This window comes from Scyliorhinus torazame, chromosome 21 (genome assembly GCF_047496885.1).
Source record: "Scyliorhinus torazame isolate Kashiwa2021f chromosome 21, sScyTor2.1, whole genome shotgun sequence".
NCBI classification, from domain to species: Eukaryota; Metazoa; Chordata; class Chondrichthyes; order Carcharhiniformes; family Scyliorhinidae; genus Scyliorhinus; species Scyliorhinus torazame.
In genome coordinates, this window is record NC_092727.1 from 35224213 (window position 1) to 35251999 (window position 27787).

General features: G+C 52.3%; 1 protein-coding gene across 5 annotated transcripts in view; it reads left to right on the plus strand.

Annotated features, from left to right (window-relative positions):
• The first annotated feature begins 12806 nt into the window (after window positions 1–12806).
• The window catches only part of LOC140398251 (cystathionine beta-synthase-like protein), a 96727-nt gene continuing 81746 nt past the window's right edge, over window positions 12807–27787 (plus strand). For 2 of the 5 annotated variants that reach the window (XM_072486689.1, XM_072486690.1), the window contains exons 1-2: window positions 12808–12962; window positions 24007–24144. In XM_072486689.1, the coding sequence (XP_072342790.1) occupies window positions 24008–24144 (137 nt within the window). In that variant the 5' untranslated portion in view covers window positions 12808–12962; window position 24007. Of the gene's footprint in view, window positions 12963–24006; window positions 24145–27787 lie in introns of all 5 variants that reach the window. The other 3 variants (XM_072486692.1, XM_072486693.1, XM_072486691.1) reach the window with 2 other exon arrangements.

Sequence of the window (27787 nt, forward strand, 5' to 3'; positions counted from 1 at the left end):
TAGAGACTGGAGTAACAACTTAAAACAAGAGTAGACCATTGGTTCATCTAACCTACTAACCCTACCTCCTGCATATTAATAATAATAATAATCTATACTGTCACAAGTAGGCTTGCACTGCAATGAAGTTCCTGTGAAAAGCCCCTAGTCGCCACATTCCGGCACATGTTCGGGTACACAGAGAGAGAATTCAGAATCTCCGAATTACCAAATAGCACATCTTTCAGGACTCGTGGGAGGAAACCGGAGCACCCAGAGGAAACCCACACAGACACGGGGAGAACGTGCAGACTCCACACAGACAGTGACCCAGCCGGGAATTGAACCTGGGACCCTGGAGCTGTGAAGCCACAGTGCTGTGAAGCCACAGTGCTCCTGCGCTGCCCTACGATTCACTCTAAATTTTGAATCTTATTTGCCAAAGAGAAAAATTGGTCTAGTCACTCTTCAAAACGTGGAATCATAGCATGGTTCCAGCGCCATTCAGCCTGCAGTGTACCCTCTGTGAGAATAGATCAGCTGGTCCACTCGCTTGCCTTTTCCTGCATCCCACCAATTTTTAAAAATTCTTTCGACAACTATTCATTTCTCTTTTGAAAACCACAATTGAACCTGTCTCCACCACATCACCAGAGTGTCAGGCCCACTGATCATAAAATCATAGAATTTACAGTGCAGAAAGAGGCCATTCGGCCCATCGAATCTGCACCAGCCCTTAGAAAGAGCATCCTTCTTTAGTCAATTTACCTTGGCCAATCCACCTAACCTGCATATCTTTGGACTGTGGGTGTAAACCGGAGCACCCGGAGGAAACCCACGCCGACACGGGGAGAAAGTGCAAACGCCACCCATTATCCTTGTTTCTTGTTCCAGCACAATTGCTGGGTTGCCTGTCCCACATGTTGGATGAGATTTTAACTCACTCAAAACCTGTTCACTTACAGAGTTAAATTCAGGTACATTATCTCCCTTTTTAACTTTAATTCTACCAGCAGAGGGCTCCCCATGGTGTATTATTATATTAGGCTACCACATAACATTGGGATGGATATTATTTTAGGGCTAATTTTGTACGGAAACTTGCTGCGTTACAGAATTCCGGTCGGGGCCATAGGTGCGGGCGTTTTGAGGCCACGTCGAGGGAGGCCGCAAGGGCCCGTGCCTCTGTGAGTCCTAACGAGTCTTTCTCTAACAGTCTTTGGCGAATTTGCGAGGAAGTCATACCTGCCACAAATGCATCTCTGATTAGTAGCTCCGTGTGCTCGACTGCGCTCACCGACGAGCAGTTGCAATTCCTCCCCAAAATCAAGAGTGCGCTGCAGAATTCGTTGAGTGATTCTCCGGTGATTTGCCGTCTCGTCGCGAGTTGGTGCCGTGCGTAGACCTGGTTTATGGGCCGAATGTAGACTCCTTTCAGCATGGCGAGTGCCGTCGGGAAATCCTCCGCGCTTCGATGAGCGAATAGATCTCCGGGCTCACCCTGGAATGCAGGACCTGCATTTTCTGATCTTCCGTGGTCCGGCCGGGGGCCATTCGAAGGTAACCTTCGAAGCATGCGAGCCAGTGTTTAAACACTGCTGCCTAGTTTGCTGCATGGGGGCTGATTAGCAGACACTCGGGGCGATCCGGAGCTCCATAGTCTTTTAAGCTTGCTTAATAAATTGTAGCGCAACAATTACTCACTCAAGTCGAGAAGAGATTAAATCAATCGAGGCTTTATTAAGCAAGACTTGTTCCCAAGCAGCTCAGTTACAGAATGCGGCTGCTGGGAGAACACGAGCTCTTATGCTCCGCCTTCAGGGCGGAGCCAGCAGGCGGCAGATCCAACCAGGACCCGGGACCTGTCAGTCAATAGCCTCTCGGCTTCACAGGTACCGTATTACCCCTAATACATACCACCATAATCACCTTCCGTGGCTCTGTGTCATTCTTTGTTTTATTTTTAGAATGTTCCAATGCAGTTCCTGGGCTGTTTTATTAGATTAAAGGTGGTTTATAATCACGGACATAGGATTCTCCGTTCTTGGGACTAAGTGTTGACGCCTGGGCAGGATTCGTGAACTTCCACAACAGCGAAGCTGGCACCGCATCTGGACCAATCCTACAAATTTTAAGGGACTAGCACCGGCGTCACGTGGAACACAACCGATTCCAATGAGTAATGGTGCCGGATTCGACATCGACAGGTTCATGATTGATATTCAGGAGGCTGATAAGCTGCAGCCGCACATACAGACTTCACTCCCCACACACACCATCCCAGCCAACAAGAACGCTGCAAGGAGAGCAGCCCCGAGATTTACGGATGCCGAGCTCAAGACCCTCCTAGACACTGTGGAGGAGAGATGAGCCTCCCTGTACTATTGCCCTGCCCGGGTGCAGGTGGTAGAGGCGGTCGGCATCACCAGCAACACTGTCTGGACCGGCCTGCAGTGCCAGATATAACTGCACAACCTCCTCAGGACGGCCAGGGTGAGTCGGCACCACTGTGCCTCGGCACTAACCCCTATCCTACACACCAGTAAACCCTCCCCACCAGGAGGGCGGCAGAACCTCCACCCTGCACCATATGCCAGCACCCCTACTGACCGCCATGCCGGGTGCCCTGGCCACTGAGATGACCAGCTACCGATCCCCTCGACTGTATGCGTCGGACTGTCTAACATTTGCGTTATTTTATCCCCCCCACCCAGGAGAAGGCCATAATCGCCAGGAGCTGGAGAAAACAGGAGGGGGTCCGCCGGAACTGCAGCCCCTCACCATGGCAGAGCAGCAGGCCTTGGACCTGGTTGGCGGGCCGGAGGAAAGGGAAGTCGCCGGGGTGGAGATCAGCTTCTGGCGAGAAAGGGAGACTCCGCTTAGATGTGGTTCCCCGTAACACATGTGTCAACCCCCCCCCACACCATCCTCGTCCCACACTGCTCTCACCCCGACACCACCATCACCCCCACACCCTCACCCCCAAACCCACCACCCCAACCAATCCCCCCCCCCCTCCCCCAACTACCCGGCCCTGGCAGGGCACCACCTCCCCCAGCCTAGCCAGTCTGGCTAGTGTCAGGACCGGCAGCCCACGGTCGCGCCTCTGTGTCCTACCTCCTCTCCCTCCCTCATCAGCCATGGCAGCAGTATTATGCCTTTTAAAAGCACAAGTGAGCCTCGCCATCGTGAATTGGCCCCAGTGGAGGCAGAGGATCGCGGAGGCTCCGGAGAGTACCGTCTTCGGCCTGCTAATGATATGCCAAGAGTGTTTACTGTACGTGCGTTCTGGAACGCATTGATGCCGCTATCGAGGCACCAGAGAATTGCGCTTTGGCGTGAAACCAGCACCCGCCACGCTTTTGGCGTCAAAACTGATTCTCCGCCCAATTGCCTTTCCCGATTCCAGCATCAGCCGACAGAGAATCCCACCCGTCGTTCTTGACCTCGAATGTGTATACACCACTGTAAATGTTTAACTTTGCCCTATTCATCCTAGCCTCTTCTCCGAGATCCGTTAGACTCAGTCTAATCTATTTTGTCTTGAATCTTACTTTAGTTTGCATTGTGGTTAACCATAAACCTTTACAGCTGCCTGGAATGCTGCTTTCTCTCTTATCTCAACAAGTTTAAACTGCTACCGATGTCTCTTCCTGTGTCAGCAGAAATACATGCTGAGTACAGAAAGTATTGATTTAGGCTTACACCATCAGCGCATGATTCCAATATTTGCCATTCTCTACTATTGTCCCTAGAACCTACCAATTTGAGAATCCAAAAAGGAACTGACAGAAGTCATTCACTTACTTGAGATATTCTAGTCACACCTTGAAGAAAGAAATACCAGGAATTTCACAGTAATTAATTTGCCTGGAACCCCTTCACTAACAGCGCAGTGGGTGTACCTACACCACATGAACTGCAGCAATTCAAAAAGGCAGCTCACCACCACCTTCTCAAGGGCAATTAGGAACAGGCAATAAATGCTGGCCTAGCCAACGACAGCCAAATCCCATGAATGAATAAAAAAAGGTCCCAGGCAAACATATATGTGACATGGACACAAATGACAAGCTTTGAGAAAGAGTCATCCAGTTTCGAGATGTTAGCTCCCTTCTCTCTCCACAGATGCTGTCAGACTTGCTGAGATTGTCCAGTATTTATTGTTTTTGTTGCAGATTCCATCATCCACAGTAATTTGCTTTTAGCCAGAAAAGAATGTGCATTAGGCGCGATTTACCGGCCGCATCCCGGCAGAATCAGGACAAGACACGGGCGGTAAATGCTGTGAGAGGCCTCTTCCGGATTCCCCACGGCCGTGATGGCCTGTACGATCGAACGAGATCTCGTGGGGTGTCATGATCTGAATCCCGCTCACAATGGGCAGGGTCCAAACTTGCATAGTTAAGTGAGCTTCAGTGCGCTGACAGGGTGCCTGGGTGACATGGTCATGGGTCAGGGCTTGAGGGGGGTCATTCCGATGAATGGGGGGAATGGGGGGGGGGTTATGAAGGATGCAGGAGGGAAAAGCAGATTTGAAGGAGCTTGCAAAAGATTGGGGAGGGTGAAGGGTGGAGGTCCTGAAAGGAGAGGGGGCCCTAAAGGGGGCGTGTAATGGTCTGAAAAGGATGGGCCCTCTACGACCGCAGAGCGGGGTGTCCTCACTTGGGACAGAGCGGGGTACTGCCCAGGTGTGTGGGGGTGACATTGCCCATGAGTGAGGGGTGCAGGGGGCGCTCAAGCTCATTTAGAGATTGGGGCACCCTTTCAAAATGGCAGCCCGATCTCTGAGGAGTCAGTTTGGTCGGCGTCTTCGGCTCCCTGTCATAATATACACCAGTATATTATAGTGCAGACACACACACATACACACTGATGGAAATGCTGTGGGACCAATCAGCATACACAACACCGCAGCCAATCACCAGTGAGAGCACACGCACTATAAAGACAGGGGACAGGAGAGTTCCCACTCATTTTAGTAGCAGCCAGCTCGGAGCACAGAGCTCACAGCCTGCAACACAGACATTCACCATGTGCTGAGTGTATCACCTGGTTAGGACTAGGCAAGGGTCAACAGTTAAAGCTGGTATTGCATTTACCCACAGTTCAAGTATGTTAATATAGTTAACCTTATAATAAAATAGAGTTGCACCACTTCCAGTGTTGGTGACCTGTTTGTGATCCAGAACATCCAACACATCACTCCCCAGTGATGAAAACATTTCAACGTGTGGGTTAGATCAGGGAGAAACTTTCCAAGACCCACCAAGGGTGCGATCTACCAACCACGCTGTGTCCCCGTTCCAGGATCTACACAGCTCGCCAAGCTTTGCAAGATCTAATGGAATCTCGCAAGTTGTCGCGATCTGGATCCCATTGTGGGCGGGATCTGTATTTGGCAAATCTGTACATTAGAAAGAGCAGCTATTCTCACTCTAATATTTATCTTGCCTGATCTAACCCCTTCATTCGGAGGTCTTAGGCGAGTGCAGTTCAGTACTGGTCTCCACAAATGGGCACCTAGGTGGCACTGCCAGGCTGACAGGATTCGGGCCCAGGTGTTCCCTGCTCGTGTGAGGTTGGATGCAGCGGGATGGGCCCCAAGGACCCACTTATAGGTGAGTGGGGATTCTGGGTGGTTCAGCGATCACGTCAGGGAGGTCGAGAGATCGGGGCGCCATTTAAAAATGAGCGGAGCTCAGTGCAGGAAACGGGACTAAGTGCGGCCTCGGCGTTCTGCGCTGAGGCCACGGATTGCAACGAAGTCCTGTTCGATAGCATGATCTTTCTCTGCATTGCGAGTGGCAGGAAACAAATGGCTAAAGCATTCGGCGCCGGACTCTGTTGCAATTCAGTTAGATTGCGCCCTTAGTGTGGTTAAATAGCAGTACGGATCTCACCGACAAAGCGGGCAGGAAACACCCAGCCAAACCCGCCCAAAATCACACTGAGGCGCGTTCTACTGGCCATTGTGCATCCGAAAGGCAGTGCAACATGACCGGTAGAAGCGGGAGATCCCTCTTCCAGGGTCTACCCAGTTCGCCACACCTTGCGAGATCTAGCACGATCTCGCAAGACGTCGCGATGTGGGCAGATCACTATTTAGCAAATCTGCATATTAGGGTGAGATAGCTAGCCGCATTCTATTATGCATTCCCCCGCTCTACCGAGGTGTGGGATCTAACCCCTTTGTCTTTGAGACCATGGGCGAGCACTGTTCAGTACTGGTCTCCAAAAACAAGACTAGACGTAACGGAACTAGTGGGGGTCTAATAGAGGCATCCAGATGTTTGCCCTCTGGGTAGGGTGGCACCCTGAAATTGCCAACCTGACACCATGGCACCCTGGCAATACCTCCTAGGTGCCAGTCTGGTACTGCCAAAATTCACAGGTGGCACTGACAGCTGGCAGGGTCACTGCTAGCATACTAGTCTGGCGGTAGCAGGCTGGCATTTTTCCTGTGCTGGGGATCGGGCCCAGGGTTGCCCGGCGTGGGTGTGGTGGGAGGCCTGAAGACACCTTATGTGTGAATGGAGACTTTGAGGGGTTCAGGGGTTTTGCCAGGGGGGGTTGAATGATCGGGTTGGTATTTAAAAATGGCCACCCGATCGCTCCCTGCCCTGAAGTGTTCAGGCGAGCGGAGTTCCTCAGAGCAGGAAATTAGACTACGTTTCATCGGGGAGTTCCCTGCTGAGGCCCGTATTGAACCAGAGTCCCAAAAGATAGCGCGGTGTTTGTTGGTGTTGTGAGTGCCGGGAATCACCTGGATAAGCAAGCTCATCCCGGGAATCTGTTACAATTCGGTTAGATTGCACACTTAGAAACCTTTCCGTCAAATCGTGTCCATTGTAAAATATCCTGCTATGTCTGGAACTACAATCATTCTTTTACAGAATCTTCCCACTTCACAGCCATCAACATTTTATACCAATAATTGCTTGCCTGGGATTAACTGTTCCTTCTAAGACTGTTGAAATCCATTGTTTAATAACAGAAAATTCAAAATTTGTCGATGATGCAGAATACAAAAGTATTGTGAACTGTGAGGAGGATAATGATAGACTTCCAAAGGACACAGACAAGTGGCGGATGAAATTTAATGCAGAGAAATGTGAATGATTCATTTTGATCGGAAGAACGAGATGACACACAACTGAATTAATGTTGCAATTCTACAGGGGGTACAGACATAGAGAGACCTGGGGGTGTCTGTGCACAGATCATTGAAGGTTAAAGGCAGGTTGAGACTGTTATTCTTAGAGAAGGGAAGGTTGAAAGGAGATTTGAGGCAGCAATTTGAGATGATTGACAATAAAAGCAACAGGTCATGAGGAATTTGTTTTTAGGCAGCAAGGGATTAGAATCTATAATACACTGCCTGAGCGTGGCCTGGAGGCAAAATCAATGCGAGCTTTCAAAGCAGAATTGGATAAGCACAATGTGGTGAACGTATTCACCTGAATGTGAACTATCTGTATAGTACTGTGACCTATGACCAGGAAAGGATAATACGATCTACTTCCACGTATTGTACTGGAACCCCGGAGGGCTCCACTTCTGGCTCCGCCCTCCCCGGGGCGATATATAGACCAGCCACCTGTGGGCGGCACTCAGTTGTACAGCAGACACTGGCAGGCAAGTTCCTGGATAATAAAGCCTTATGTTCCCTCGTTCTCACAGTCTCGCAGTAAATTGATGGTATATCAGTCCTGCAGGTAAGCACCTGAACAAAAGGATTTTCAGGGGCTATGGAAAAGGTTTGGAAGTGCAAATGGCTGACCTGCTCTCGCAGAGGATCAGCTTCTGTGGCAACCATGTTCCGATTCTCTGGGCTGGATTTTACATTTGCCTGTGAGACGGTTTTGTAGTGTTAAGGTCTGGCACACATCGGGTTCTACCTCTCTTATGAGTCCAGGGTGGTCATTCAGAAGCGTGGTCTGGATTTGCAACACAAAAATAAAGCAGGTGACCAGCCCGCTGCCTCCTCACTCTCTCTCAACCTGTCCCTGATTATAGGGGGCAGGCAAGGAATCAGGCAGCCAACTAAGGGCCTCATTCGATCTCTGCCGCAACTTTCTGACCTATAGGAAAAGGCAGAAGGAAGATGGCCATCCCAGCAGCTTTGACAGTGAACAGCAGTCAGAAAGGAAGGGGAGGCGGGGGTTACCTACTTTTGGGAAGGGGTCCGCTCTGTCCATTGGGGGCATTCCCCCATGTTTTTTGCATTGCAACACCCACCTGTCCCTGATTATAGGGGGCAAGCAAGCAATTAGGCAGTCAATTAAGGTCAGGTGCGTGTGTTTGGGCCTAATGGTTCGGATTATCAACATTAAACATTCCGAACCTCACATGAGATCCCAGCTTCTTTGGGAATTGGAGATACCGACCACAGAGTGCTCTGCCAGCGGGAGAAGAGAATCCCAACAACCAGAGAATTCCGGCCATTGCAATGAATTTGCACACAGGAAAATCCCACCAACAGCAATAAGATAATGAATTAATTATCAGTGTTAGTGATGGGTTAGTGATGTTGGCTGAAGAATAATAAGTACAGGCCAAAACACTGGGAGAACTCATCAGCTCTTCTCCGTCGGTGCCATGGGATGTTTTATGTCCATCTGAGAGATGGTTAAAGATTTCAACCTAAAGACGGCAACACCACCAAGGCAGCACTGCACCAGAGCCGACTGACTCAAAGGTGAGAAAGCTACTGCAACACAACTATTGAGTTAAAAGTCCCAATAATTAGTGAATAAATGAATAATGTTCAGTGGAAGCAATTAAGGCTTACAATGTAGTTAAAAAGATAATTACAATGGAATGGAGAAGCCCTGGGCCGGGATTCTCCCTTCTGGGAACTAAGTCCCCACGCCGGCGGGAGAACCGGCGCCAACGACTCCGGCGTCAATGGGCCGCCAAGGTGAGGAATTCTCACCTGTCTCAGGGGCTATGTGGACGCCAGAGCTGTTGGCGCCGCTCCAGCCGGCGGCAAAGGGACTACGCAAGTCCGCGCATGCGCGGAATCACCAGCGTGAGTCTGTGCATGCGCCGACCGGCCGCGGTATTTTGCCACATGCACAGGGGGTTCTCTTCTCCGCGCCGGCCATGGCAGAGCCCTACAGGGGCCGGCGCGGAAGGGAGAAGTGCCCCAACGGAACAGGCCCGCCCGCAGATCGGTGGGCCCCGATCACGGGCCAGGCCACCTTGGGGGCCCACCCCCAGGGTCGAATTCCCCCGCGCCTCCCCGAGGACCGACTTACCTGCCAGGCCCCGCCTTGTGGGACCATGCGTAACCCATGCCTGCGGGACTGGCCAAAAACGGACGGCCGCTCGGCCCTTTGGGGCCCGAAGAATCGCCGGGGGCACCGCTGCCAACGGCCCCTGACCGACGTGGCGTGAGTCCCGCCCCCGCCCAAACAACGGAGCCAGAGAATATGGCAGCTGGCGGCGGGGTGGCAGGGCGGGATTAGCGCTACCCCCCGGGGATTCTCCGACCCGGCGGGGGGGGGGGGGGGGGGGGGGGGGTCGGGGAATCCCGCCCAATAACCTTTTCCAACTAGTTGAGATCCTGGGCTAAACTCTCCGCCTCGAGATGATGCAAACGTGAACTGCAATCAAGTGGAGACTCGTGCGTCCATCCAAAACTGAGGTCCATGCCTGGCGCCATATTGAGCGCCTTGCTCCATTCCCTCCCTGTTGACAAAAACGAGGGCATACAAAACCAGCATTTACATTAATTCGCATGTATTTAGTGCATTTGGCCCAGTATGCTCTGGGCCACTACGATACTCTTCCCCTCTCCGGCAGAAGTCACATGGCGTGATTTACTACAGGTATTTACAAATGGGAACTGGGTGCCTGGTGGCTGAGGGGAGAGAGGATGGAAACAAAGTTTGAAAAACGGTTAAACATTGTAGCACTTACAGGGAGATGGCTACCGGGGGTAGTAGCGGCGAGTGACTTGGTGATAGCTCTGTGGATTTGGGGTATCCCCCCCCTCGGGATATGGGTGGGCTGGCTCAGGTTGCCATTGCTGCAGTATTTCTTTAAAACGTACCCATTTGGTACAGGTTACAGTCTCCTGGCTGCTCACTCTGCTGACTGCTCACTGTGTCTTGTAAATGTTCAGACAGCCTCTGGTCATTTGGGAGCCCGCCCAGGCCACCCCTCTGGAAATCTCAAACCCCAGCTGACCCATCAACGGGATGGGCATGGCCAAGCTCAATCAGTGGCCCACCAGGTGCTGCCACTCCTCAGTACGCTCATCAGAAGATGGGATAGAAGGGGAGTAGCAGAGCTCACCCCAAACAAAGGACACCTGCACCGTGGCATCGTGCACCCTCCCTGGCACACTGCCCCTCTTAGGGCAGAGGCCTCAACAGTGACACTATCAGCTAGCCCACTCTGCAGCACCACCAGCTGTCTCCAACCCCTCCGGTCCATGGCGTCCCTGCTCCCATCCATCCTATCCCGGACAGGTTGTCACAACCTGTGTGTCACACCAGGGGCCCACATCACACTGCAGCTATGCTCCCAGCAGATGCACACATCTCTTCTGTAGGACCTGCCCACACACAAGCCTCTACACGTGGAGGAGATTAGTGGCACACGGTGACCATTTCTGACCCTTAACCAGGTGCCACCCTTCTGGTGAGATAACACATGATCCACCCAAAGAGGACACCACAACAGTAGACCCCACTGGAGGAATCGGAACAGTGGCTGCAAAGCCGATTGTTGACATGGGTTGCGGTAGCCATCGGTACCCCTGTTGACATGGATGGTTGACAAGGCATCTCAGGCCTTGTGTCACTCACTAATGGGGACAGGGGTGTAGTGTGGAAGGCAACATATTGGGGGGGAACGACTGACGGGTGGTGGGTGGATTTGTGGAGGGTGGAGCTGAATTGCACCTCAGGGTCACCATGTAGTTTGTTGGATTTGGATGGGCAAGGGAATACTCATCTTGCTAACATGTCTTCTCTTTTTTTCGCCTCGAGAGAATGAATTTCGGAGTTCAATCAGCAAGGTTCACTATCTACCTCGTTGCAGATGCACGGAGGCTGGAGGCACAGGGCCTGCTCGGGAGGACCCTGCACAAGAGGAGCACGCCCCAGAAGAGCAGGGGCCGATGGTGAGGGTCAAGTGCCGGCCGTCCAGCAGGCCAAGGAGGAGGTGCGAAGGAGGTGCCGCATCAGGCCACGTGTGTACCGTCAGAGCCTGTCCTTCGAGGATATGCCAGACCGCCTGTGATGGCAAAGAATTTGGCTAACCAGGGACATGGTGTGCCACCTGTGCCAGATAGTGGCGTACCTGGCATCGCAGTGGTATGGAGGAGGATACCCGTCCCTGTGTCCGTCAATGTGACAGTCACCCTGAACCTTTATGCCTCTGAGTCTTTCCAGGGGCTGAGCGGGGACCTTTCTTGGGTCTCTCAAACATCCGCACACATGTGTATCCGTGCTGTGATGGATTCCCTGTGCAGTGCTCACCAGATTGTGCCTCCGAAGCCTGTCCACTACTGTCACCCACCGAGGTGTGTGTCTCTGCGCTGGTGGAAGGTGGAGGTGATAGCTGTGACACCTTGATGGTGGCATCCTCAGAGGTCTCCTCTGAAGTGTTCTCCTAGAAGACAGGGGGGGTTGTGGTTGGACCCAGATGGCCGTCACAATTCGATGGAGATCCTGCGAAAGAATGGGCTTGCGGTTAGTGCGAGGGAAGGATCATTTTGTCTGACATGAACAACTCATTTGAGACAGGCTATCTGGGTGAAGGGGCAGTGGATTCTCACCTCTGTGGTGCAGGACAACCTGTCAGTGACCGCTCTATCCTTGGTCATCGCTGTTATCTCCAGGGCCGGTTTCTCATAGGGGCTGAGGACTCTGATGTCTGGACCCTTTCCTGCCTGTTATGTACCAACGTCTCCTGTGGGGACAAAAGAGGGCAGTGTTAACCGGTCACTTGATACATCAGGAGTGGGGGTGGGGGGTTGGGGGTGGTCTATGGTTGCTGACCTGTGTGAGCACAGCTGCTGGGCATGGGTGGGTTGTGCTGGTGGGTGCCAGGGTGTACTGGGGCACAGGCATGGTATCATGCTGAGAGGGGGTTTGGGGGTGTGGTGTGAGGTGTCAGCTTGTTGAGGGGAGGGGCAGGGAGGTTTGGGGGATTGCAGAAGGGGGGGAGAGGGAGGGGACAGGTCAGGGGGGTGGCAGGTGAGACCGATGCCATGGAAGATGTCAACTCCCCCTTACGGCCGGGTGGAGGTCGTTGGTCTTCTTCCTCCATTGGACTGCAGTCTTCCCGGTCACGCTGACCGAACTGACGGCCACTGCCACAGCCTCCCAGGCAGCACTCAATTCCCTGTGGCTGATCCTCCGACCCCCTTGGGGGAAATAGGTGTCCTGTCTCAGCTTTAGCCAGCTCGGCATCACCGAAACATGGAGCAAGTCTTCGTGGTGCCATGGCGGTGGGCTGGCTGGAGTGTGTTCGGATGGAGCCGTTTATGTGCTGGTCCCCCTTGTTAACGGGGAGCTGCCAGGCATGGTCCTGATGAATCAGCTGGCGGGCCAACTATTTCCACTGTGAAGCCCTTGGGGAATCATTTCCGGCCCTAATTGACATTCGATTCCGGTCGCCGGCGCGCTGGGGATCACCCAGCAAATCGTGCTCACTTCCGCACTTAGTGCTTCTCCCGTTAGATTAGCGTTCAGAATCTTCTCAAGTACTCCTTATCAGTTATTTTGTCTACAAAGAATTTACAAACTGTGGAAAAGCAGGTTGCAAAATCAGGTTCTGCTGCTTGTGCCAAATTATTCATAATAGGGACAACAAAAAGTAGGAGGGTTTACAAGCCATAAATCTGAAGATAGTCACTGAGGTCTCCCTCACTGCCAGTGCCTTTCCGAAGCATTTCGTACTTCCCTGTAACTGTTTTATTTTTCAGAAGGAACACTTCAGAATTTGACACTGATACTCTGCAGGTATGGTTTGAGCGAACAAGATTTCTCTCATCTATTTCTTCGTAACTACATTTAAAACAAAAATGCCAACAACTAGGACTTTTAGCAGAGAAAATAGCAAATTAATTATTTTTTAAAGAGGGAATATCTCTGCATTGGTTGTGGCATTTGTTTGGCTGATGTGAGAATGCTGATCAATCAGAAACTTGAAAAGGCGATTGTTTTTGGGACTGTCTGTGAGATAAATGAATGCAATTGTTGTGCTGTTGTTGTTCTCAGGCTAAAATCATCAATCGGTGTCAGAATTCATTTCATGGGGAAATATCAACTTGCGGGGAATAAGGCGTGGCAAAATGAAGCATCAAATTGTATCATGCTGTCAGAGGGTATTTTTCATTATGGGAGGGGAACAGCTAATCTCATGAGTTACATTTCAAGGCTTTTTAAAATCTAATCGAAGGTCTGCCAATGATCTAGAAAGAACAGAATAGTGGAGGATAGTTTTCCAAATGCGTTATTTGTTTCCTCACGTTGCTTCATTCGGAGCTCATTTTGCAAGTATGCAGCAGAAATTGGGCCGCTTGATAGCTGGAGAATTAATTTGGAAATGTTATTTGTTATTCAAAATGCTGTTCCAGAAATCTCACCAGTGTAGGACCAGATTCTGGGCAAAAAAGCGTTTGCCGTGTTATTCACCCTGGGGTAACACGGACTGCAATAGGATGCAGACGAACGGTAAAGCATACACCAAACGTAGGCGTTGGTTCAATACTATTTATTGAACTTCTGTGACAACGCACACAGCTGGCTGTGAGTTGACACTCTACTACTCTAAGTGTTCTAACTCTAACGTACTAGACGAGACTAGCTCTGATCCACGTGTAGAAAGTGCTGACTGATATATGCACCCTGACTGTCACTACAGTTGTCACCAGTGGAAAGAGGCGGAGTGCTGATGCCTCGTCTGTTTTATAGTTGGAAGCCCCCCTCTGGTGTTCTGTCTGGTGATTGGTTGTGTTCTGTCCTGTATGAGATTGGCTAACCTGGGTGTCTGTCACTGCCTGTTTTTACCTCATGATGTGCATGGGTGCATATTATAACATCCCCCCTTTTTAAAAAAAAAATGTGTCGATTGCTTAGAGTTACCAGTTACCAGTGGCGTACCGTAGGGATCAGTTCTGGGTCCTCTGCTGTTTGTGATTTTCATTAATGACTTGGATGAGGGAGTTGAAGGGTGGGTCAGTAAATTTGCAGATGATACGAAGATTGGTGGAGTTGTGGATAGTAAGGAGGGCTGTTGTCGGCTGCAAAGAGACATAGATAGGATGCAGAGCTGGCTGAGAAGTGGCAGATGGAGTTTAACCCTGAAAAGTGTGAGGTTGTCCATTTTGGAAGGACAAATATGAATGCGGAATACAGGGTTAACGGTAGAGTTCTTGGCAATTTGGAGGAGCAGAGAGATCTTGGGGTCTATGTTCATACATCTTTGAAAGTTGCCACTCAAGTGGAAAGAGCTGTGAAGAAGGCCTATGGTGTGCTAGCGTTCATTAACAGAGGGATTGAATTTAAGAGACTTGAGGTGATGATGCAGCTGTACAAAACTTTGGTAAGGCCACATTTGGAGTGCTGTGTACAGTTCTGGTCACCTCATTTTAGGAAGGATGTGGAAGCTTTGGAAAAGGTGCAAAGGAGATTTACCAGGATGTTGCCTGGAATGGAGAGTAGGTCTTACGAGGAAAGGTTGAGGGTGCTAGGCCTTTTCTCATTAGAACGGAGAAGGATGAGGGGTGACTTGATAGAGGTTTATAAGATGATCAGGGGAATAGATAGAGTAGACAGTCAGAGACTTTTTCCCCGGGTGGAACAAACCATTACAAGGGGACATAAATTTAAGGTGAATGGTGGAAGATATAGGGGGGATGTCAGAGGTAGGTTCTTTATCCAGAGAGTAGTGGGGGCATGGATTGCACTGCCTGTGGAAGTAGTTGAGTCGGAAACATTAGGGACCTTCAAGCAGCTATTGGATAGGTACATGGATTATGGTAAAATGATATAGTGTAGATTTATTTGTTCTTAAGGGCAGCATGGTAGCATTGTGGATAGCACAATTGCCTCACAGCTCCAGGGTCCCAGGTTCGATTCCGGCTTGGGTCACTGTCTGTGCGGAGACTGCACATCCTCCCCGTGTCTGCGTGGGTTTCCTCCGGGTGCTCCGGTTTCCTCCCACAGTCCAAAGATGTGCAGGCTAGGTGGATTGGCCATGATAAATTGCCTTTAGTGTCCAAAATGGCCTTCGTGTTGGGTGGAGGTGTTGACTTTGGGTAGGGTGCTCTTTCCAAGAGCCGGTGCAGACTCAATGGGCCGATTGGCCTCCTTCTGCACTGTAAATTCAATGATAATCTATAATTAATCTAGGACAAAGGTTCGGCACAACATCGTGGGCCGAAGGGCCTGTTCTGTGCTGTATTTTTCTATGATCTATGTTCTATGTTCTTAGAGCATATACGACATATTTACAGATATAACAATTTACAGCAAATGGCAAGTTAATGCATATGTACATGTAAGGTGTCTAGCGTGCAGATACAGAACAATATGTACAAAGGAAATATTTATAAGTCCAATCTCTGGGGCTGGCGTTGGATCCTTGTTGATCGCCTGAGAAGTGGAGGTGGGGACGACGGCGCCTTGACAGGCGGGATTGTAGCCAGATTGGTGGCCTTGTGGAGCGAGGTGTCCGGAAAAGGCATAACGGGAAAGGAACGTGAGATCCGGTGGTGGGCAGGCAAGTTTGCACAGTGCCCTTCTGTTGCGCCTGACAATGGATCCATCAGCCATGCGAACCACAAACGACCTGGGAGCAGCCTGTTGAACAACAACAACTGGAGCTGACCAGCCGCCACCAGGCAACATGATGCGAACAGCATCTTCCAGAGTGAGCACAGGCAAATCAGCAGCATGAGCTTTGTACGTCAGCTTTTGCCGGTTTCTGAGTTGCTGCACCTTTTGCAGCACTGGGAGGCGATCCAGGTCAGGTAAATGAATGGCCGGAACAGTCGTCCGCAGGTCACGATTCATAAGGAGTTGTGCCGGAGACATACCGGTGGACAGAGGGGTTGCCCTGTATGCCAGGAGCGCAAGGTTAAAGTCAGAAGCTGAGTCCACAGCCTTGCAGAGCAGTTGCTTCACGATATGGACCCCCTTCTCGACCTTCCCGTTAGATTGCGGGTTACGCGGGCTTGAGGTAATGTGCTTGAACTGGTATAGCTTCGCGAAGTTGGACCACTCTTGACTGCAGAAGCAGGGACCGTTGTCGCTCATGACCGTGAGCGGAATACGATGCCTGGCAAATGTCTCCTTGCAGGCCTTGATGACAGTTTTTGATGTGGGGTCGGACAGTTTCACCACTTCGGGGTAACGCGAGAAGTAGTCAATTATAAGCATGTAGTCACGCCCATTGGCGTGAAAAAAGTCGATTCCCACCTTAGACCACGGAGAGGTCACAATCTCGTGTTGCTGGAGTGTTTCTTTGGGCTGAGCAGGCTGGAAACGCTGGCAGGTCGCACAATTGAGGACCGTGTTGGATATGTCCTCGTTGATGCCAGGCCAATAGACAGCCTGCGGGGCCCTGCGCCGGCATTTCTCGATACCGAGGTGTCCCTCGTGGATCTGTTTTAGCACTAAGCTCTGGAGGCTGCGAGGAATAACGATACGATCCCTCGACAACTGTTAGGTCATCCTTGACATTAAAGAACTGGGGGCATTGCCCTTTCTGCCAATCATTTGAAAGGTGATGTATGACCCGCTGCAGAAGAGGGTCCTTGGCAGTCTCTTCTCGAATGTTGACGACTCGTTCGTCTGAGGCCGGGAGGTTGCTGGCACACAGTTGCACCTGTGCCTCAATTTGGCGGATGAAGTCGACCTGTTCACAGGGCGAGGTGATGGCGTGAGACAGGGCATCCGCAATGACTAGCTCCTTGCCTGGTGTGTAAACCAATTCGAAATCATACCTGCGGAGTCGAAGGAGAATGCGCTAAAGCCTGGGCGTCATGTCATTCATGTCCTTGTGAATGATATGGACTAGGGATCTGTTGTCAGTTTCTACTGTGAAGGTTGGTAGACCGTAGATGTAATCATGGAACTTTACAATACCGGTGAGGAGGCCCAGGCACTCTTTCTCTATCTGATCATACCTCTGCTCAGTGGGAGTCATGGCCCTTACGCATCGGCCACTGGATACCAGGACGAGGAGTCATCCTTCTGGAGGAGCACCGCACCAATGCCGTCCAGCCTCCCAGCCGCATATTTCCCGGATTGACGGAGACCCGGCATCTAGCGGCCTTGCCGAAGAGACCCCAGCCAGGCATCGTTCAGTACTGGTCCCCACATACGGGAACCAGGTGGAACTGTACCTGGAGGGCAGGGTCTCCTGGGCGATCACGGTAGCAGAGTGGTCAGCATTGTCACTTCACAGCTCCAGGGTCCCAGGTTCAATTCCCAGGTTGGGTCACTGTCTGTGCGGAGTTTGCACTTTCTCCCAGTGTGTGCGTGGGTTTCCTCCAGATGCTCCGGTGTCCTTCCACAGTCCAAAGATGTGCAGGTTTGGTGGATTGGCCGTGCTAAATTGCCCTTATTGTTCAAAAAGGATAGGTGAGATTACTGGGTTATGGGGATAGGGTGGAGGTGTGGGCTTGGGTAGGGTGCTCTTTCCAAGGGCCGGTGCAGACTCAATGGGCCAAATGGCCACATTCTGCGCTGTAAATTCTATAATTCTATGATCCTACGATCGGAGACACCTGAGTGGTCGGCCTCCGGGCAGGATGGCATCCTGGCACTGCCCAGGTGGCACTGCCAAACTAGCAGGCGAGTTGGTTTGTTAGGTATCCGTAGGGGGGGTCGTGAGATCGGGGCGCCATTTAAAAATGGCATCCTGATCCCTTCCTGAACTGAGGAGCTCAGCACATCCCTTCCTGTACTGAGAGAGCAGGTAGGACACTGAGAGGCACGACCGTGGACTGCGGGCCATTAACTGGCCGGGCTGGCGGGGGTGGGGGGTGGCACTGCCAGGGCCGGGTGGGGTAGGTGATGGGGGAATGGGCAGTGTGGTCAGGGTGACCCCCCACCCCCCCCCCCCCATGGGACTAGGACAGTGTCCAGGCATGGACCGCCATTGCCGTGGCCTGCAAGTCATCCATCTTGCTGCGCACCCCACTGACCAGCCACCTTGGTCCCTGGTTTTGCAGAGTGACGTTGGCCATATGGGTGCCCCCAGCCCCGCACACCAGCAACCATCCCCCGCACCCCAGGCTCCATCTCGACACCCCGCACCCAAGCCCCCACACCCAAACCCTAGCCCCCACCCTACCACCCCTGCACCCCACCCTCCGGCATACCCCCCAACCGGCCACCACCTGCTAGTAGTGAATCTTGTGGCAATGCCCACTGTAGCCCATATGGGGGTGCAGGACAGGTGCTGTGGAGCATACCATTGGCAATGGCAGTGCCAGCCGACTGTACCCGGGCAGCATGGACAGGTGCCAGGGCCAGGAACCACCATGGTTACGGTCACCAAAAGAGCCGTGGTGCGGAGAGGAGGGGGTTGGGAACATGTCGGGGCAGAGCCCACAATCACAACCGGGGCACCGTGTAGCCCATTGAATCTCGTTGGGCATGGGAGTACGCACTATGCTAACCCCTGTGCCAGCCTTTCAACCCCTGCAGACAATGAATATTGGAATACAGGCAGCAATACAGGCCTTCCTCCTATTCACCGCAGCCCTGGGGGATGAACTGTGGCTCTACGAGCCGGAGCTGCTTGAGGAGGAGGAAGCTGCAGCAGCGGAATAGGCGGCAGCCTCTCAGGATGGAGACCCGTCCGCCCAACAGTCCATCGAGGAGGAGGAGGAGCAGGAGGTGGTGTGTAGGAGGCGCCGCATGAGGCCTCGTGTGTATCGGCAGAGCCTGTCATTCGAGGATCTCCCGGACCGGGCATGCCATCGAAGACTCTGTCTGAACCGTGGGACGGTGCGACACACCGGCCAGATCATGGCACACCTGGCACTGTGGAGGAATGAGGCAGGACACCCAATCCCGATTGCCATCAGGGTGACAGTCGCCCTGAACGTTTACGCCATGGAGTCCTTCCAGGCACCAAGTAAGAACCTGGCCGGGATCTCACAGAGCTCAGTGCACAGGTGTACCCGCGCCATCAAGGAGGCCCTATATGCCCGGTCGTAACAATACATCCATTTCAATGTGGACCGAGCCCACCAGGATGCCCGGGCAGTGGGGTTCACCACCATCACCAACATGCCCCGGTTCAAAGGTGTGATGAACGAGATTCATATCACCCTACGAGCAAATGCAGATGACAGGTCGCTCTACACAAGCCGAAAGGGGTCCCAATCGATGAACGTGCAGCTGATATGTGACCATCAGATGCGCATCATGCACGTCTGGTACCCGGACAGTGAACACAATACCTTCATCCTGGCACACTCGATGATTCCCGGCCTCTTCGAGGCGCTGCCCTGGCTGGGGGACAGGGGTTATCCACTGCAGTCGTGGCTGATGACCCCTATATGAATGCCACAGACAAATGCGGAGACCCACTACAATGACAGCTATGCAGCGACCTGGGCGTGATCGAGTGGTGCTTCGACATCCTGAAGATGCAGTACGGGTGCCTGGACCGCTCTGGAGGGGTCCTCCAGTATGGCGCTAGGAAGGTCGCCCACAGCGTGGCGGCCTGCTGCGTCCTCCACAACATCGCGCAGCAGAGGGGCGACATGCTGGAGGAGGAGAATGAATGCCAGGCCTTGTCCAATGAGGAGCATACAGGGAAGGGTGAGAATGGGTGACAGGGGGCTCAGGCAGGCATGGCAGTCCTCACAACGTGTGCATCCAGGCCAATGAGCACAGGACGCACTGACCACCTCCAGGTATACCGACAGGAGGTGGGGGGGGGGGGGGGGAACTGGCCAGGGGTTCAGATGCCGCGTCCCACTGCCACACCCACACCCCCTCCCTCCTGGCCATCCCCCTCTCTGCAGCCTCTTCCATGATACATACCTGCCGCACTGTGGGGGTCTGGGCCCTGGATTGGCCATAACAGTGGGTCTGGTCCATGGAATGTACGATGATGACAACCTGCTCTGCAATGAGCTCTGGTGCTCCACATCGTTCATCAAATCTGATTCCTGCCAGCAGCACTTCCCACTGTCCACCTGGGTGATCCCTGCAGGTGAGCTGGCTATTCCAATACATGATCCCATCAGATCCCTGGGGTGGCGGGGGTGGGTTGTTGGGCGGGGATAGCGCAGCCCACCCACAATGTCTGCTCATTCGGCGTGCCCCCTTCGCCCGCCGCCCCCGCACCCGCTCTCTGGCCAGCCCTGACCAGCCCACTGCTCACACCCTTCGAACAGAGCCCCGAGGCAAATTGTAACAGCGTGTTTATCATAGAATCATAGAATTTACAGTGCAGAAGGAGGCCATTCGGCCCATCGAGTCTGCACCGGCTCTTAGAAAGATCACCCTACCCAAGGTCAACACCTCCACCCTATCCCCATAACCCAGTAACCCCACCCAACACTAAGGGCAATTTTTGGACACTATGGGCAATTTATCATGGCCAATCCACCTAACCTGCACATCTTTGGACTGTAGGAGGAAACCGGAGTACTCGCAGGAAACCCACGCACACACGGGGAGGATGTGCAGACTCCGCACAGACAGTGACCCAAGCCGGAATTGAACCTGGGACCCTGGAGCTGTGAAGCATTTGTGCTATCCACAATGCTACCGTGCCGTCATTTTCATGTGAACAAATATCTAACGAGTCATGCCCGAGCTGCTATCACTATACTGTGCCCTGCACAGATTGCCCCAGGACTTGGACATGCTGATCCATAGTCAAAACCCATGCCCCTCCCAAGGCCACCACCGCAGGCGCCACTCATACAGTTTTGGCCTGGGTGGCACGCATGGTTGGCACCACCCCCCGCTCCTGCACACGATTGGATTCCACAACTTGTGCCTGCAAATGCTGAATGCTCGCCAATAACCCTTCGTGTAATCCCTGGCTCTGCGACAGCATCGCCACATGGATGGAACTGTCCGTTCCAGAAGCCCAAAATCCATCTGGACGGCAACTAGTTCCTGGGATCGGCCTGCCCTCCGACTGTCGGCCCCGTTGGGAGTGCCTACCTACACCTGATTAACCAGAGCATCTGTATGGTGAACACCAGAGACTGTCCCAGGAGCCTCTTCACTAAAGTGCCCAACTGAGGTGAGTGCCTCTGGGATGCTGGAGAGTGTTGGAGACAGCTGTGACGGAAAGTCAGGGTCATCCTCGCCAGGGTTTCCTGGATCTCAGGCACATGGGTCCCCTCCGTGTCTGTGTTGTCATCGCTGCTCGGCACACGGGGGGGGGGGGGGGTTCGGGCTGTGGCACTGGCTGTGGCTGGGGTCGGAGGACACCAAACGGACCCACCCCATCACCAGAAACTCCTGCAAGGCACAAGACAAGACTCATGGGAGTGTGGTGGGGGTGGTGTGGTGGTGATGGTGGTGTGGGGGGGGGTGGTTAGGTTGACACATGTGGCACAAGGAACTCTAGCTCAGCAGGGTCTCATTTCCTCGCCCCCAGCTGATCTCCACCCCGACGACTTCCCTTTCCTCCGGACTGCCGCCAAATCCAGAGATGCTCTACCATGGTGAGGGGTCGCAGGTCGGCGGCCCTCCCCTCCAGTATTGTCCCGCTCCCTGCAGTTATGGGAGGCCTTCTCCTGGAGAGGGCTGGGGTGGCAGGAAACAGATAACGCATAGTGTTAGATTGTCCGGCGCATGCAGCCCAGGGGGGTGCGTAGCTGGTGGCTTCAATGGCCAGCACACCCAGCCATAGCGGCCGGTATGGGTGCTGGCATGTGGTGCAGGGTGGGGGGTCAGTCACCCTCCCGGTGGGAAGGGTGGTGGGGTAATGGGTGTATGGGCTAAGGGTTGGTGCCAGGACACAGTGCCGCCTATTCACCCTGGCCGCCCTGAGGAGGTCGTGCAGTTTCTTCCGGCACTGCTGGCTGGTCCAGATGGTGTTTGTGGTGGTGCTGACCACCTCTGCCACATGCCCCCAGGCATGGCATAGAGTGGTGGTTTGTAGCGTTCTTCCTGGGCCAGGGTAGTGGGTGCCCGCCTCTCCTCCACAGCGTCCAGGAGGATATCTGGTGCGGCGTCCGTAAATCTCAGAGCCGCTCTCCTCGCTGCCAGCATGTTGGCTGGGATGGTGTGTGTGAGGAGTGACGTGTCTATATGCAGCTGCAGCTTCTTAACCTCCTGAGTGCCAATCGCAAACCCATGAATCCTACGCCATTTCTCATTGGAATCGATTGTGTTCCACGTGGCGCCCGTGCTATTGCCTTAACACTTGCTGAATCAGTCCAGGTGCCAGTTTTGTTCTTGTGGAAGTCCATGAATCCTGCCCTGGCGTCAACACATTGGGCAGGATTCTCCGTTGCCCGACGCCGATATCGTAATCGGCGATGGGGTGGAGAATCCCTTTCGATGCCCAAATTGGGGGCGGCGATGTGCTTTGACGCCGGTTTCCGAGTCCCCATCCCCTCCAAAATGGCGTCATCACGTCACGCCGCGCATGCCATTGGAATGGCGGTGGCACATCATCGGAAGTCCCTCCCCCGATGCTCCGCCCCCGATGGGCCGAGTTCCCAACCGCGCGGCTGACGTGTGGCCTGAGCGGTCGGGATCCCGGCGTGGCGGCCGCGGACTGCGTCCATCACCACCGCAGTCAGCCGGATGCTTCCCGGAGGGCTGGGAGGACTGGTGGGGAGTGCCAGGAGATGGCCAGGGGGTGACCTGTGGGGTCATATTTGGCAGGTCGGGTCCACCCACAGCCGGCACCATGTTTTATGGCGCGTACACATTTGTGGCCACAGACCCGGCCATTCTCTGGCCGTTTTTGATGCGGGAGCCAGGAGTTTTACTCAAAGCCACTGCCGGCCCCTCACCGATCCCAGAATCAGGGAGGGTTCGGCGCTGATTGTGGCATCGTAAAAAGCCCAGGAATTCTCCGTTTCAGCCGGCACTTAGCTGCTGTCATGTGAGAATACCTTTAAGACATGGATGTTTAAGCAATGTACCTTTAAGAAAACAGTGATGTCAGAGAGTGGGTGGAACTGAAGTCAGGTCAGCCATTTTAAAGTTTAGTTTTGCAGTTTAAAAAGAGCTTGGGAGTGTCTGTGTTTGCAGTGAGCTGGACCTCTGCCATGAAAGACTATCTCTGGATCATTTGGGTGATTTAAACTCATAATAGTAAAGCCTTTAACCTGATGTGATTCTGTTTATAGGTGTTAAGTCTCTTGGAAGTTTGAAGGAACATTTTGAGGAATTATTTATTGTTGCAATATTTTCAGAGTTATCTTTGAAGTAAGGGGTGTTAAGAGATCCAATGTTTATTTGAGATGTTAAGTTGAGTTCAGGGAATAAACATTGTTTTGTTTTTAAAAACCCACGTGTTCATAATTGTAATCCCACACCTAGGGAACAAGCCGTGTGCTAGGAAAAGCAACAAATACATTAAAGGGTGATGTTGGTTGAACTCCATGATACATTTTGGGGTTCTGAAAACGCCTCGCCCATAAAACCACTGAAACGGAGAATCCAGCCCTCAGTCACAGGAATGGTGAATCCCGCCGCAGGTTTCTGTTGCTGACACTATCCTCCATAACAGGATTCACCCCAGCCTGCTCACTTACAGACAATGTTTAATACCCAGTCAGTGGGGATTATAATCTATCCCACACTTCCCAGCAATTAGATTATAGAATACAGATCAAGAGTGGGATCACTGACTGAGTTTTATCCTTCTTAAATAGAACATCAATAGATACAAACAGACTTAGCAGCTAACTCTCTCGTCTCTGGAAGTAGAACTGGGGACTATTCTGCATGTCAATTTCCGAGTTTGCATCATTGAACTGTACACTGGACAGAACCATTGAAGCATAAAAAGTACTCAGGAAAACATCCCAATTTTTTTTCCTACAATTGACAGGATGAGCTCCGAACAGAGCACTGAAATGGAAGAATTCCAAATGCAGACAAAGCAGTGGAGGATGCCAGACCTCCCATCGCGCTGCACCTGGAGTCTGGGGACGCCACCATCCAAATCTCCACACGGCCAAGACAAGTTGTGAGTAAAACATACGGTTTGGAAAAGTAGCATCAGAACAAGAAGACACATGTCATTTAAAGCTGTATAAAGAGAGGCATTTCTTTCCAAGGGTCTGAAAAAGTCAACTACTTTATTAACTCATTTTTGAGGAATCTTATTCAGTTACTCTACTTATTTTTGTGTGCAAGAATTGGAGATTAACAAGATGATTCTATTTGAATAATTAAAGTCCAAACACATTCAACGTATTCAGATCAATACGCAAATGAAGGACACAGCATTCACTGTTCTGGTGTATTTCTCTGCTTATTCAATTAATTCTTTTGATTACGTGTGTAATCTATTGTCTGTAACTGCTCAGCAAGGTGAATTATCGCCAGAGCCCACAGAGTAAATATTGAATTGATTACAATTGATTGTAATCTAATCAAAGGGCCGGTAAACATAAACTAGAAGAGTCTAGACTGGGTGGCTTGTATTCATCAACAGATGGGCTGGATTTAATGCATCCTCCAATGAGGTGGAAAGTTGGGGTTCTCGTTTAATCCAGTGCTTGAAAAGAATGTCCATTTAAAGGCTTAATCCCATGACCACCAATATTTAATTGGCAGCAGGAGGAATCAAGCACCCAGGCTGGCTGGTTTCCCTGGGCCCATCAGAGGACTGCTCAATTTTAACCACTCGTCCTCACCCAGCAGTTTGCCCTTCCTCATCATGAGCATTCAAAGCCCAGGCCCCAAAGACCCTGCAACCCTCACCAGAGCCTGCCAGCTCGGTCTGAGTGAGACACTTGAACATGTGTCCAAAACCTGAACCAAGTGCTCACATTTCTGACCCTGGAGCCAAGGCAAGCTGCTGGTGACTGACTGACCTGTAACTCTTTGAGGCTGGACTTCTTAATCCAGAAGGATAAAAATCCTGCCTCCAGACAGTTAATGGGAAATAAGGCTTTGCATTGTTACAGGGCATTCTTGGCGAGATTCCTCCCCCTCAACCTTTTCGCAGTGGGTCACAGGGTATCTAACACCCCACATAATTCCTCCCAATGCTACAGTATCACAACATAGCACATAGAACATAGAGTGCAGAAGGAGGCCATTCAGCCCATCGGGTCTGCACTGACGCAGTTAAAGCCATCACTTCCACCCTATCCCCGTAACCCAGTAACCCCCTGCTAACCTTTTTGGACACCAAGGGCAATTTAGCATGTACAATCCACCTAACCTGCACGTCTCTGGACTGTAGGAGGAAACCGGAGAACCCGGAGGAAACCCACGCAGTCACGGGGAGAACGTGCAGACTCCGCACAGAATCGAACCTGGGACCCTGGCGCTGTGAAGCCACAGTGCTAACCAGTGTGCTACAATGCTGCCTGCAACCAATGATTCATTGTCTTTCTCATTTACTTTGAAAACTTAAAGCAGTTTTCATTTGTAGAATTGCCCTGGTGTGCGTGGGAGGTATTTAATTTTCGTTTATTAATTTGTTCACAAGATGTGTGAATCGCTGGCAAGGCAAACATTTATCACTCAGCCCTGGATTCCCATCAGAAAGTGTTGGTGAACAGTTGCCTTAATCTGCGCGGTGAAGGTCTAATTTGTGTGGTGAAGGTCCACACACAGTGCTCCTGGGTAGGAAATTCAAATATTTTGATCGGGATTCGAAATGAATGACCTGAGTGCAACTGCTGGTGTTGTTTGCTCACTTAAGATTCAATTAGATTGACCTTTCCACTGGGTTGTTGAGTCAGGTTGACTTGAGCTGACTGCTGATTGCTGAAGCCGGGAATCACATGGGCGGGATTTACTCCTTGGATTTCCCAGCATGGCCCTGATGTGTTGGACTTCATGTGGGCCAAGGGGGTAACCTCTTAAGAGTGTTGCCCCCAAAGTCCATCCGGGTGCCACCCTCTCTCCCCACAATCCCAGAATCTGCCTCCAAGACCACTGCAGCAACCCTCCCTAAGACCCCCTAAATAAAGATACCCTCGCAGAGACCCACTAAATAGGGGGACCCCAATGAGCCTCTGAATAGGGCACCCCCACAGAGACTCCCTAAATGGGGGAATCCCCCACAGAGACCCCCTAAAAATAGGGACCTGCACAGAGGCCCCTAAATAGAGGGCTCCCACAGAGACCCCGAAAGAAAGTGACCCCCAGAGATCCCCTAAATAAAGGGAATCCCCCAGGGAGCCCCCAGAAAAGCAAAACATGTCTGGAAGCTAGAGAGCAGTCCAGATGGAGGCAGTGAAAAAACCACTGTGGTAGCCTTCACCTGGTCAACACACCCGCTGGCTCAGGCAGAGGAAACACCACTTATCAATTCCTGGAAAGAGAAAATTGTGACCTATGCTTAAATCCCTCAGATCCTTGAGCTGCAAGCCATTCATTCATTTCCCTTAGTGGTCGGTGATTGACAGCTTCCACACAAAATGCTGTGCACCTTACTTCACTCATCTTCTTTAATGGTTCAGTAACTCTGAAGTGCTCTGACCACAATGTTTACAAACATCAACCACTTCAAAAAGAGTTAAATGCTGTTAATTTCCACCTGAGCACTTCACAATCACTCGAGCGTGAAGAGGTGATTGGAACGCACTTAACCCTCTTTGAAGTGGTTGAAGTTTGCAAACATTAGGATCAATCTGCCTCCGGCTGGACTGCTCTCTAGCTTCCAGAAAGTTTTCTATTTTCTGGGGGGGCTTCCTGACAGAGGTCTCATTTCTGGGAGGCTTCCTGTCAGGTGTTTCATTTCTGGTGGCTTCTTGACAGGTTTCTCTTTTCTAGGAGGCATCCTGACAGTGGTCTCATTTCTGGGGGGCTTCCTGAATCTTAAAGAGCTAACCACTTGGTCCACCATGTCAGGGCCACGTTTGTCCAGACCTACATTCATTTTCACCCATGTGATTCCCGGCGCAGAGGTCCGGAGAATCATGTAGGACTGGAGAATATGGGCCGGGATTCTCCGATCCGTGCTGGGTTGGAGAATCGCTGGGAGGTCGCGGGAATATAGCACCACGCCGCTCCGACGCCACCCCACAGCTTCTCCGGTGCCTATTCTCGGGTGCCCGTGGGATCGCCACCGCGCCGATCGGGGGCCATTGAAAGCCCCCCCCGGCGATTCTCTGCACCTCGACGGGCCGAGTGCCCGCCGAGTTCGGCCAAGTCCCACCGGCATGGGTTATGTATGGTCTCACCCAGCGGGATCTCAGAGTTCTGGCTGTGGGGACTGTCCAGGTGGAGGGGCGGGGGGATCCGACTCTGGGGGGGCCTCCACGGTGGCCTGGCCTGCGATGAGGGTCTACCGATCGGCGGGCGGGCCAATTCCGCGCCGGGCCCCTGTTGGGCTCCATCGTATTGCCTGGGGCCTGGCGCGGAGATGGGAACCCACATGCATGCGCAAACTCGTGCTGGCCGTGGCGTGCCTGCGTGGACTTGCGTGGCTGTGGTGCGCATGCGCAGCTTTTGAGTGCCGATGCAGCGGACACCACTCTGGCGCCGTACCAGCCCCCTAGGAAGGGGTGAGGACCTGGGCCTGGATGCCCGTTGACGCCGGAATCGCACGCGCCGCTTTTGACACCGACGTCATAGCTTGGCCGCGGGATCGGAGAGTTCTGGCCATGGTATCTGCCCCGTTGATGATGCCCGATTTGCGTCCTCCT